The sequence below is a fragment of the Patiria miniata genome, unplaced genomic scaffold (assembly GCF_015706575.1).
Source record: "Patiria miniata isolate m_02_andy unplaced genomic scaffold, ASM1570657v1 HiC_scaffold_1, whole genome shotgun sequence".
Taxonomy (NCBI): domain Eukaryota; kingdom Metazoa; phylum Echinodermata; class Asteroidea; order Valvatida; family Asterinidae; genus Patiria; species Patiria miniata.
Window position 1 is genome coordinate 30,818,919 of NW_024037047.1, and position 13,684 is coordinate 30,832,602.

General features: G+C 36.8%; 1 protein-coding gene across 4 annotated transcripts in view; it reads left to right on the forward strand.

The window, feature by feature from the left end:
* LOC119728691 (syntaxin-like) overlaps positions 1-12,711 on the forward strand; it is a 79,970-nt gene extending 67,259 nt beyond the window's left edge. For 2 of the 4 annotated variants that reach the window (XM_038201019.1, XM_038201029.1), the window contains one exon: positions 4,631-5,502. In XM_038201019.1, coding sequence (XP_038056947.1) covers positions 4,631-4,717 — 87 coding nt within the window. In that variant the 3' untranslated portion in view covers positions 4,718-5,502. Of the gene's footprint in view, positions 1-3; positions 95-4,630; positions 5,503-10,633 lie in introns of those variants that run through there. The other 2 variants (XM_038201056.1, XM_038201049.1) reach the window with 2 other exon arrangements.
* The last annotated feature ends 973 nt before the right edge of the window (positions 12,712-13,684 follow it).

Below are 13,684 nucleotides of genomic sequence, written 5' to 3' on the forward strand. Positions count from 1 at the left end.
CAGAAATTGATAATCATCATCGCTTGTATTGGAGTACTGATAGGCATCCTGGTCATAGTCTTACTTACCACGCTTACCTGATTCAGGCAATCAAGTAAACTCTTGAGGGCGCTATTAGCCCCTTTTTGTCTCTTTATTTTCCACCTCTCATTCTGTGCATTCAGAATCAAACCATCAAATATGGACACATTGCTTGACTTTACGTTGGTTTTTTGGTTGTCTTGTCTTGACCATTCTGAATATGATATCACTATATACTGATTAAGGCCTGTTCATTGACAAAGTGCCTTGTACTACAGGGTGTTCCCCAAAAAGCTGTGCAAGCAGATATCCTTTAATTTCTCAAAAACTACTCAACATGAGTATTTCATCATGATGGAGCATATTAATTATACTCTTGTGTGTAATAAGTAAAAAATGCCATGGAAATCCGTTCATGCAAACCAGAGATCTAACAGATCATAAAAGGCTATGGGTTTTCAACCATTCCAATGCGATGGGATCTACACAGTTAACTTAATTTACATCAGAGTGAAAAGGCCCATGACAATCCAATGCGCTGATATCACTAACTGTGTAAATCCCATTCGAATGGGTGAAAACCCATAGCCTTTTACAATCTGTTAGATCTCTGGTTTGCATGAAGGGATTTCCATGGCATTTTTTACTTATTACACACAAGAGTATAATTAATATGCCCCATCAAGATGAAATGCTCATTGTTCAGTAGTTTTTGAGAAATGAAAGGATATCAGCTTGCCCAACTTTTTTGGGGACACCGAGTAAACCTGGCACAATGCTTTTGCCTTTGAATGGGGCCTCCATGTACATGTATGTAGTGATTGCATTCTTGGAATGGTCTGTACAATTTACGTGTAGTCTGTCTTACCACACTGAGGGTGCGTTCGTTTAGCTCACCCAGGTCAGTCTCGTGCCGTTTGATTAGCTCTGACGTCATTCTCGGGACTCACCCGGGTCAGCCACCACAGACCCTGCTCGTGGAGCAGAGTCAGTGGTGGAAATACGTCACGCGCATGCGTTGTTCGAATTCCAAGAAATGGACAAGCATGGCGGCCGGACAGTAGAAATCTCAAGTGGACTTCAAATTTCATTTATTTGAGGTCTACCAGTAAATGTTATCATTTATTGAGTTCATTGCGACTTTTGAGGCTATAATTCCAGCCCAGCTTTTTGAGTTTTGCAATTGACTGAAAAGCAGTAAATCTGGAACTAAGACTCAATCCGAAACGGGCATTTTGTCGGTGGCTATGGCCGCGGCTACGGACATCACGTGAGGATCGTAATGGCACGTTGTTGAGCGTTCGATTAGCCGAGCTGTCATGGCTTACCTGAGTCAATCCAGGTGAGCTACTCGCATGCACCCTTACCTGATTGGGGCAATAAGGTCAACTCTTGGGGGCGCTGTTAGCCCCTTTTATTGTCCTGTGTTTCTCCACATATTCTGCATCAGAAACACATTTTCAAACATGGACTCATTGTTGGCCTCAGTTTAGTTTCGTCTTTGTCTTCTGTGTTTGTGTGTGCTATCAAAGTACAGTGTCCCCATAAGTTGGCATTTCTATTAAGGTAAAAAAGCAAAAAAGTATCATGCAAAGCGGCTTTAACTAAATTTAAGCCTCCTCTCGCATCACACCCCACCCAAAGTGCTGTCCTCTTCAATTGTGAAGTCAGCACTCAATGGGAAGAAGAAGAATATCATAGGACTCAGGTCAGGCCATTTTTGTCAGGAAAGAAATTGAAAAAGTTTAGGACTGGCTTGTTTGCTGAACCTACTTGTGGGGATGGAAATAATTACAGTACATTGTACATGTAACTCTAGGTGGTAAGGCTTGTCACATTTTAACCCTTATCACACCAAGTTCTTTCCAAATTCATCACTTGGTGCTTGCTTGAGTTTGAAGGATTCTGATGCCATTAATTTACATGGGGCTTAATGCCCAACTTATGTACATACGTACAAAAACCTGTATTATTGGTTTATGTCACAGGGCTGAATTTGGGAGGATTCAGGCAGGTTCTAGAAAAAAATGAGTTAGGTTTACGGCATAATTCTCTTGTTTATAAATTATCTTGCAATTAGGTAGTTTGGAGGGGGGGGGGTGGCCTGCTATTTAGCAGGAAGGCAATTAACCTTCCCCCTGCATTTACATAATTTGTCGCACTTTACATCTGCAGCAAAACTCTCATTGAAAAATCAGGTCGTAAAATACACATGTAATAGTTGAATAATAAACTAGTAGTTGTTGAAATGTAACAATAAACTGATAGATGAATGTTACAGTCCATCATTTGCAGCTATCCAAAAAGTAACTGACATAATTATTGTTGAAAAGCATACTGAGACTTAAGTCCCTGTGAAATTATTCTTTCGGGCAAGCTATCATTGTGAAGAAATCAGTGAAAATGCGTCTAAAAGATGCATCGTTGGAAATTTCCGTTAGTATATGTAGTTCGTTTTCAATTCGGCGAAGCGTGCACAAGCCTTGACAAGGTGCGTACGCGCGTGCGTGGTTGCTATAATTCGTCGGTTCGATGCGCGACATCGCGTAGCTGCAATCGGCTCAGTGAGAACGTGTCTCGGACACTGAATTCAGGCCCAATTCAAAACAGTCAACTTTTGATTTGAAATCGAGATCCTAGAATATTGTTTTCTCGGAATATACAGCATTCGCTGAGCTGAAACTTCGTCAGATTAGTTGTTAAGCACCTTTCTTTAGTTTTTAGCACAATTTGTTGCTTCAAACTAACATAACGCACACATTGCAAATGATGGACTATACCTATAATAAATAAATTCAAGTTCAGGCGAAAATGACATGTACATTGTAGATAAGGCATTTAGTCATAACACTATAGTGATGAGAAAAATGTCCATGGTCACCTAACTATTTCTGTTGTGGATTAATGTAATTTTATTTTTTTGTCTGATGGTGTTGCTAAATGTGCTATTTTGGTACATTTATGCATTGATACAGATGTTTGGTTTCTTTCAAAATCTGTTTCTTGTACCTCTTACTACAACTACTCACATACAGGTGCATATTGTGCATGTATTTCAGAAACATGAACTGCAGTCCCGAAAATTCCACTTGAGGAAAACTTTCATATTGTTTCAAAGTTTGTGTCGGAGCACCTCATTTGATTCTTTCCACACAGAAGGTCTCATTTTAATTTGCAATATTGCTTTTCCCGATTCTATTTTGTTTTCCCAATTTTATTCTGCCCGTGACTCATTCTCAGCTACTCCTGCTTTCAACTTTTGATGGTATTATTGTATGGTTTTTCTAATCGAGGAATTCACAGTGCTGCATGACTCAAAGAGATTGTGTTGTTGAGCAGCTATCAAACTCAGTGATTTGCTTTACAGTGAATATTGCATTATTACAAACATACTTGTACATGTTTCCATATGCTTACGAAAGAATCTAAATCAAAATCGGAACAAATGTTAAAACGCGCACATCAACAAATTAAAAAGATTCATAAGCATATGTCATGTAGTGCTTTTCTGTATTGTGAATTTCTTGAATTTGGCACTGATGATCATTCCTTTGACTTCTAAATTCAAATTTCAGCTGTATCACAAGTTTTCACTGGTTTTTTTTTTTTTTTTTTTTTTAACACTGTGGGTGTTCATGTAATTGTAAAGAAAATCATAAACCTGTTGGAATGTGTTTGTGTTTTGTTTGCACAATGTGCCAAATTATGACATTGTTTTCATTCATACTTATCACACCATGAAATGTAATCCTCGCAAATGAAGGTATGTACCGCCATCATTCTGTGTTTTTATGCATTGGAAAAAGTCGTTGTTTTTTTAAATATAAAATCATGGATATATGTTCTTTAATTTCTGAGTAGAATGATTGTACAATTGACAGCCAAGGAATACTTCTTTCAATTTGCATGAAATTCGCCACTGATGATTTGTTTGCATTAATGAAAAACAGAAACAAACAAATGTATCATTCAATTTTCAGAGTACATTAAAGGAAGTAGAAGTTAAAACGAATAGCTCATAATCTATCAGTTCCCTTTTTATATTCTATTTAATTTGTTTTCTTCTGCAAACTGTTCGACTAAAAAGTTTCTCTTGTTAACTGCGTACAGCAAATGTTGGAAGTGATTCATATATTACGGTTTTCACTGCTCGCATTCTTGGAAATATGATCTCGATTTTCACTTGTATAAAAGGGGCATTTTTGAAATGAAACTCAGTAGCACTGATTTACCCACCGGTAGGTGTAATCCAATATTGAGCATACCTTGATCTTTATGTAATAGTGCTAAATCTTTATTTTATCAATTCAAAAGTATGACCATTTCACTGTATACAATCCTTTCACTCCATTGGAGAAACACCCACTGAACATTTTCCTTGCAGGGTAAAAACATTGGTGTCATTTACATGGATTTATACATTTTTGCAATCCCACACATTTCCACTTTTGTTTACGCTGATGATACCCTAGTCCCCTCACAACTTATCCCTTCTCCGAACCCCCACCCCAGCCCACCCACTCACAAACCAAACACAATGCACTCTAAGTTCCAAAGGTTTTAAATGTCACACTCTTTCTCTTTTTTTTGTATCTTTTCCCACCCACAGAAAAAGATATACATCCTCATATGCTGTGGTATTCTTATAGCAATCGTTGTTATACTGGTAGCTTCAATAGTGCCCAACGTCGGGTGATAAGGGCAGGGGACCATTTATGTAGGGTTTGGTGTTGCACAATCATCAGTTCTGCCGGTCACCGGTTCCTTTCCTTCCCCGCCCCGCATCTTAACATGGGACTGCTCAGCACTTCGTCAAAAGGCTTTGCATGTTTTTGTCACAAACACCTGGAATGAGGGACGTTTCCTTCCCAGCTCTTTGCACTTCGACTGTCATCGTGGTGGATCTGGAAGAAAGCAATCGTCAAGTTTGAGATCAAGGTTGCACTCTCAAAACACAACCACAAATTCAAATGTTCAGTCCTAGTGCCGTTCCAGCTTTTGTAGGGCATAAAATGCAATCCCCTCACTCAACCAAATGAATCTCAAGTCACCTTGGTTTGTTTTGTATTTTAGTTGCTGATACGATTGTTTGACATGACAAAGAATGTTGCTATAGTGGTTTCACAGTTACTAGTAAAATGCCCTTAATAATCCGCTCTTTTCACACTCCGCCATTGGGCATGCAGAGCCTCGATCTGGCAACTTCACACAATAAAAATAGCCGGCCGGTTCAGTGATCTGAACCCCGACACGGGAATCACTGAACCGGCTATATGCATTGTGTAAAGATGCCAGATCGAGGCTCTGCATGCCCATGGCGGAAGTGTTTAAAAGAGCGAATTGTTAGAATTAAGATTTAAAAAGATCCACCAAAAAGCACAAGAATTAAAAATGCCTAGCCATAATAATAACAGCAAAATTGTTTATTTGAAAATGAGCCATTTTGCCTGGTATGTTTCCACATTGGAAGATGTGAAAAAAGTTGAAAATAATCCCTTTAAAATCAGTGGTGTTTTGTTCAATTCATTTCATAGCTTTTAGAGCAACAATAGTAACTTCTCATAACATTCCCTAAATAGGTCAGATTTACTTGGAAACTTTGGTTTTGAAAGTTGTCAAGTATGTTTCAAATTGCGTCACCTGCAATGAGAATTTTCCAACCCGAGAGCGAGTCAAATGTTTGAAACATGTGTGACGACCCAAAGTCAAACAAAGGCTCTGGGTATAATCTAGTGAAACCTCATACAAATGTATTATCCAGTTATTTTCAATGCAAAACTGACCGCTTGGTGACATCTGACTCATTTGTGACGATGGGATTGCAAACTATTTTCTGTTTTCAAATGTATGTCCATTGACAAGTGTTGTGGTTAACTGCTCTTGATAACGGACATTTATCTAGAGCCCTTCTTTTGTATAATGTCAATTTTTTTTAATGCTTTTGTCAAACCACGCATTATTCTAAAATTGTGTGCTGCTGGTGGCGTGACAATCCGTAGTGGTGTTGTAATTAAATTTATCATGACATTTTCAACATAATTGCATATTTCAATACCAGTTAACCAGAAAATTAGTGTCTTAGATTGACATCAAGTGTTTGTAATATAATGTAAGTGTATAGTTTTGAAAAATTGTAGGGACTTATAAACAAGACATGTTTGAGTCATACTACATGTAAGCTCATTAAGGCGTTAAATTTGATTAATTTTGAAATTTACTATGTTAAAATATAAAGCAAACGTTTGCTTTTATTTGGGTTAAGTTGCTTGGCCTAACGAAAGAAAAATAAGTTCTTGGTGACTGGTAAAGAATATATGCTAGTACATGTAACGCTTGTCATGTGTTGTCAGTTCAGTGTATATTTACAACAAATTTTAAAGTTCTACAATTTACTTTGGGTTCTTCAACACCAAATGAAATTCAAACAATACATTCCAGTACACGTCATGGATGGTACTTAGCTAAAAATGTATGGTAGATGGATGTGTTTCTGTAATAGAGGCGGTACGTTTTGGCTGCGAATGGTGAATTGTTTGGTTTTCTTTTGAGATAAAAAGGATGGTAGGCTGTGTTTTGACGGGGAAAGTATGGGAAGGAATGTGGTTTTGCAAAACTTTCAAAGCTTTTGGGCGTGCGTCCTTTTCCAGTGCAATTATTACACCGCAATTCCTGTTGCTGTATACTAAATTTCTGTTCAATTATCGGTAGTTTGAAGTATCTCTTGTCTATCAAACAGTTCAGTGTTTCAAGCACCATTGCAACCACTGTATTTTCGTTTTTTTTATTCAACTTGTGTCCTTCAATGAATTTCACCCGTCATGGAATTGTGTTCAGTTATTAGAGTCCCAAAACTCACCTAAAACAAAGATGCAAAACATTCTGCATAAAGTGGCCACAAAATCGAAATATTAATTGTCTTTATGTAGTTGTACATACCTAATCTTTTTTTTAAAGTTATTTTGTGATTTAGTTGTTATAAATGCTTATTCGTTGGAAATTTGGGGATTTTGTGTAACTAACACTGTAAAAAAGTTGGGCAAAATGGGTTGATAATTTGACCAATGCTGGTCGAATTATCAATTGCCAACACTCTTGGGCAAATTCTTCCCAATAAAGGGTGAGTAAAAAAAACCCCGAAACCCAAAAGTCCGAACCATTGTTTTAGTGAAGTTCTGCATGTAGCACGTTCAAAATGTAGGATATGAAAGCCCAATTCATATGCTTTCATTTAGTACAAGAATCATTCAAATCACTCGTGTACTTTTCAAGTTACGGAGTTTTAAACACAACCACCGTTTTAAAGTTCTGTCCACGGATCACAAACGAAGTGTGTGTTCTTTTAGCAAAACGAAAACAATTCACCCGGGGACAGAACCTCAAAACGACGGTTGTGTTTAAAACTCTGTAACTTGAAAAGTACACAAGTGATTTGAATGATTCCTGTACTAAAAGAAAGCTTATGAATTGGACTTTCATATCCTAGAGTTTGAAAGTGCTACATGCAGAACTTCACTAAAACAATGGTCCCGACATTTGGGTTTCGTTTTTTTTTACTCACCCAGTAGTTTGACAGTTATTACCCAATTCAACCCAATCTGAATTACATTGCCCAACAGAGTTTTATCCAACTTTTTTTTTTTTACAGTGAAGTGAACATTTAGATTGGCCAGTCGGTTAGTGTTGGAATTGTGTTGCCTTTTTTTTTTTTATTAAGGAGGGTATGTTTTTATGAAAGAATAGACTTTGTTTTGACCATCTGATAGTGACAGATAGGTTGCCACATTTTGTTCAGTCTGGTCCCTCCATGGCTACACTGTACCACATTGTTCATCACATCTGGGAGACAGGGAATGCACAAACTGGCAACCTGTCTTTCACCAATGGTTTGTCTCAAATGTTAGTGTGTTTAATTCTATCCCTCAGTAGAAATCCTTAATATCGATCTCGAAGGGAATTGGCGGAGTTTTTGAGGGAAATAGTTGACAAGTGACTCTGTAATTTAACGGCATAAAAAAGGGAAAACAGTTTGAGTTCTTTTGTCCCAAAAGTTTAATTTAACAAGTATTTTGTTTATGTATTTTAAGTTTGTTCACAACAAACAACTCAATATTTGACACACTACTTGGAAAATGCTCGACTGCAACTCTGTTTATGTGCTGAACATGAATTGGTCGAGAGCCGCACAAAGACACCAGACCATGCCAGAGCTGGGGGTTGCTAACATAAGGCTTGCCCCGAAACACCTGATATAGTAACAGTCTCTTTGGTCGGAAGAGTGAACATTTAATAAAATGTGCAAAGCATAATGGATTAAATCAGCGTTCCAGATTTTTATTAAAATTTAACTCACAAAAGGTTTATTGGTCGCATACGCGCAGGTCCAGCTTGGAGCCCAGTTTATTTGATAAAAAAAACATCAGATTTGTTCCCTGTTTGTGAATGAAAATTTCATTTTATTGGTTGAAGTTTGTGAAGTTTAATGCTACAAGTCATTTGCATACACTGAATATAGGATCGTGAAGACAATGATTGTATCTATTTTGTAGTGGGAAAGAATTTTGTGGGCATTTTTTTGTGTACAGTGGGCCAAAAAAGACTGGTGCCAAGAATGAGATGATCCACCTCATAATGTGCCATGCAGTACCTTCAGGTACAAGACCAAGATAGCTACTGTGTAAAGTATCGTTGTGTATGAGATACATTAGTGACCTTATCCTTTAAAAAGCAGGTATTTTGTAGCTTGTAATTGTTAATCTTTTAGCAATACTGAATATTTTAGCAACTGTTTTTGTTATCGGTGGTGTCTCAAGAAAGAAGACAACAAATTATATGTAAAATACAAAGATATGTATTTCATTTGTATCATAGTAAATAATGACTTTTAAATTTCTTTTGTTATGTATTTAATTTTTCTCTGTATTTTTGATGACACTGACATTTTGTAATGCCCATGAATGTTTACTTCTGAAATTATGTCATGTTATATTTAACTTGAATGACCCCTATAATTCATTACTTAATCTTATGTTAGAGTAAAAAGCACACGTTTTATTCAATGTCAGCATTTTGTAGTGTTCACCGAATCCGTTTCCAATTCCATTGTGGTAAGATTTCTGTGATACCTCGTTAATCGATCATCCCTAAAATACAGCCCGTGTGATTGGTCAAACGGTTAATAAATGGACTTTTGAATTATGAGAAAGGGGTGAGAATTGCCAAAGTTTAATACACTTTTTGAATCCAGATGCTTTTTCAAGTTGTGTGTATAATTTAAGGCGTGATTGTCATTCGTATATCAAGGCGTGATATGAGTACACTGAAAAGTCTAAAAAGGAAACGAAAGTATTTCCACAGCTTAGCTATATTGTGTCCTGACTTTTTGATTCCATTCATTCCTTCCCAACGTATCCCATTATTTACCCAAAAGTCTAGAAAATAATTTGTGTCCATTCCACGATTAAATGAACAGTACTTGTAAATTGAATATAAAGACGTCATCGTTTATGAAATTTTTGTGGTTCACGGATGGAAAATGATGACGATGACTGTGAATAAATAGGTATGCACGTAGAGACGTCATTTTGTCTTTTTTTGTCACTTCATATTTATATACACTGCCCTAAAATCAATGGTTTTACAGCTTTTCAGTACAAAGAAAACGATAGCGTATTTCAGATATGGCCGACACAATAATAAAAGCAGGCTGTGACGTAACAACGATGTCCGGGGGGGGGGGGGGGCTACCCCCTTTTAAAAGTTTGAATTGCACACACCAAAAATATCAGTTGTCTTCATTCAGTGACCCCCTTGAAAAATTTGGTGCACCCTCAGGTGCCCCTTAGAGATTTAATCCTAGTTCCGCCGCTGATAAGAGGGCGTTGTTTGGTTTGGGTAAAGTCTTTTTTATTAATACCCAAACCAAGAATGGATTCTTCTGTTGAAACCGCATAAAACAGCCGTATTATTATAACTCGGCTCAGCTGTTGAATAATGCAAGCGCCCTCTGTTGACAGCCCAACTGTACCGTATGGCTTTTTACATTAAAACATTCCCCGTCAAAATAGCTGTAAAACAAAACTACATTGTGATCGGTGTTGTGTGGCAAGCAACTACGTTATAATGTTACCAGAATATGTCGCATTTGACAAACGGGACTTAAAGCGTACTCTACAAATGTAAAAGAGTGAAAAACCACTCGAAGTTGTTCCCCATGTGGCTCTTTAGCTTTAAAAAGAGTGGGAGTTGTTTAACTCTTTTAGAGTGGTTTTCACTATGATTTTTTTTTTCAATGCAAACTTCATTCTAAAAGTGAAAAATACTCAAAGAGAGTTGCCCCTCGTTATGACTGGAGTGGTTGTTCGCTCTTTTACATTTAGAGAGTATTGCAATGCATGGCAGTATTTTAATTCCCACAACGGCCAAAAAGAAACATGTCTCATTTTTCATACTCTTTACTAATCTACTAACATGTACTAACCATTTCCATAACTGACATTTCTTCTAAACATCTTCCTCTCTCCCAACTTTCCTCCTCCCCTCTATTACCCTCTTCCCCTCCCCGTTTGTTCTGGGTTCCCTCTCTCCGTCTGTCAAATACTTTCCTCCTTTGCAGAAGCAAATACTGATCGGCGTCTTGATCGGAGTCTTAGCTCTGGTGGTCCTGATAGCGATCATCTCTGTGGTTTGACGACGAGGAGAATGATTTGGATGTCTTGAAGAAGACTGTAAATTTGAACAGAGTGTTGGGAGAAACCGAAAAACGAAAACGCCTTTGGAGATACCCTCGCTAGATAAACGCCTCATATAAATAAAAATAACATTGGTTAACATACTAAATCATTGGGAAATAACCAACAATTGGTTCACATGTGTCCAACCCATTGATTGGTTGGACACATATTAAACAGTTATCATAGTTATTATAACCAATGATTGGTTGTGTAAACCAGTCTGTTTTTAGAGTGTAGCGTGGGTTGATGGGTAAATTTGAAACACTGATTTTGGCCCCATTTGATGGCTTATTCTCGCTCGACTGAGTTTTTGCGTTTTGCAACTTGTTTCATTAATAATAAATAATAATACTGGAGTATAGTGCACGTATATACCAACAATTAGGTACTCAAGGCGCTAATTAATTTGAATTTATTATAAAGACAGGTTAATAAAGTAGTTGCAATATGAGACCCATTTTATGTAGCATGTAGCACCTAATAAGGGTTTATAAGGTGCGGCGCATTAAGTAGCACACTGCCAGAAACATATTTAACCCCTTTCTCTTTAATAGCGATAGGTGTTACTGTGTTCTTTAACGTGCATAATTATACACAACACACGGGGCCTACGGCTGTACGTCCCATCCGAAGGACGAAGCAATAATGGTTATGTGTATTGCTTAGGGACACAAGACCGGGACTCGAACCCCCACTCTGCTGATGATCAGAAACACCATCAGAGCTTGATTTCGGTGCTCAAGTTAAAGTATCTCTATTTTTGAGTTTGAACCTGAAAATAAATTTAATTTTTTAATTGCATTTTGTTTTCTAGCAATACAAAGGTTGTAGTACCAACCGAGAAGTTCGGTTGTCAGTTACATGGAATATTTATTGTTCAAATTTCGAATTATTTGTGGCCTGACAATATAATTATGTTGTCGCATAACACACAATAAAATCACAACTTCTTATGAGTCATGATATTGCCAAAGTACCATAATGTTGAGGTGAAACATTTCTGCCGCTCACATATTTCTCTGACTTGAACATCGCCATGAAAATGGGCCTAGATATCTGCGAATAAAGTTTGAAAAAAAATAATACAGTAGTTTAATACTCGATTGGAAGAAATCATTTGAGACGACACCCACCTTATTATACACCCTAAAAATGTTATGGTGCAATGTGGGTATCGTTTTGCTTATATTCCTTAAGAAATGATTCCTTAAGGAAACTTTTATTCCTAATGGAAATTCTTCCTTAAGGAAATTCTTCCTTAAGGAAATATAAGCAAAAGGAATTCACTATAGTTATTTTATAGAAATATGATTTAAAAAAAGATATTTAAATATTTAATGTAAGCGTGGGTTAAAGGCGAGAAACACACTGACTGGGATGGGAACCGTAGTCGAATGGATTAATACTTCAAACGAACTATTGATATGTAAATTGATATATTCAAAACTGTAATATTAATACAATTCTATATTATATATATACATAAATATTTGTATAACTGTCACACACATTACATCGTCAGTAGTTCATTCCAGCTTGAACATTGTATAATAATATGAAAAATCACCTGTCAAACCATGCATAGATAGCAAAGTTTTACTATACTGTTATGACATTTAAAACGTAAGTAGTTCTATGGCGGCTGTGGGTTGGATACAAGGAATTGGACCATAATTTGCATGTGCAATATCTTAAATGTATTAGTGCTTACAATAATAAGCAAAAAAATACGCTAGCCTAGTTGCAAGAAAATCAGTAGGCCTATCAGTGGCTGTAAATTGCAAGTGACGTTCGAACTGCGACGAAAATCATATCAGAAAACCTAATTATTAAAGTTAAGTTCAATTCTTTTTCGATCTAAATAAAATTTACTGTGAATCATTTAAATCAACGGCTTCTACGTCGCCTTTAGCTGTTATCTCAACCCAATTAATTAAGGAAAACGATAACAATCTGACCAGCGCTAATAATGACCAGTAGGTCATGCACTTTTCCCGAATTAAACCATTTCGGTGTTGATTAAATAACACTATTTTAGAGTGTTGCAAACGTCCAAAATAGAAGAAAAGTAGGAGCAAGTTTAAACTCAACATCAGCAACATTACACTTGCTTTATACATATACTGTGAGTTTAAGTTTACTCGATGTAATGTACGGAAGCATTGTAGTATTGTAAACTATACAATTTAAAGATTGGGTATTTAATGTATAATTATTGTTGTAAAACATTAAGTCTGCTTGTAAGTATCAAATTAATTAATAAATATAAAGATCAGAAGCATAGTCAAGTTCTTGTTCTTTGAGTTGTTTCTTCAAACTTTTCATCAAGATTGTAAACGTGAGGCCTGAACTGTCATTCATAATCATTCATTCCTGATGACATTTACAACACCTAAAAAGTACAAAACATTGGTCTATTATCGCAGTTATTTTTTCAAACAATTTTTGTTCTAAAAAAATGACGTGTTATATGAAACAATTAGCGACCTAAATTCGCCACGACCCTGCCATTTGCGTTACTCTAGCGCCCTCTTGCGATGAAATGGCCGCATGCATTATTGTCATCGGTGAAAGCGCACTGCACCTTTTAATTTTTTTTTTTTTTACCAATTTAAAGGATGAAAATGCAACACATTTTATTAGGAAGGGGTTGAAGAAATAGGGGGACGTCTCATGGAAAAACGACGGTACGATTGTCCCGGCCTGGACGTTCAAAATCAGATCGAGTGCCGTTTTTCTCTCTCCTCCAATCCGTGTTGCCCTTGCTGAGAATACGGAGAGTATTCCACAAAAGTAAAGCTAGATTTACAGATCTCCAAAGACCACTTTTTTTTTGCAAAAGGACAACCCCGCAAATGATGAAAGAATTCCCCAGATTTCTCCAGCACTAAGTCACTGACTCATGGAGAGATGACTGTTTATGTTTCGAAAGT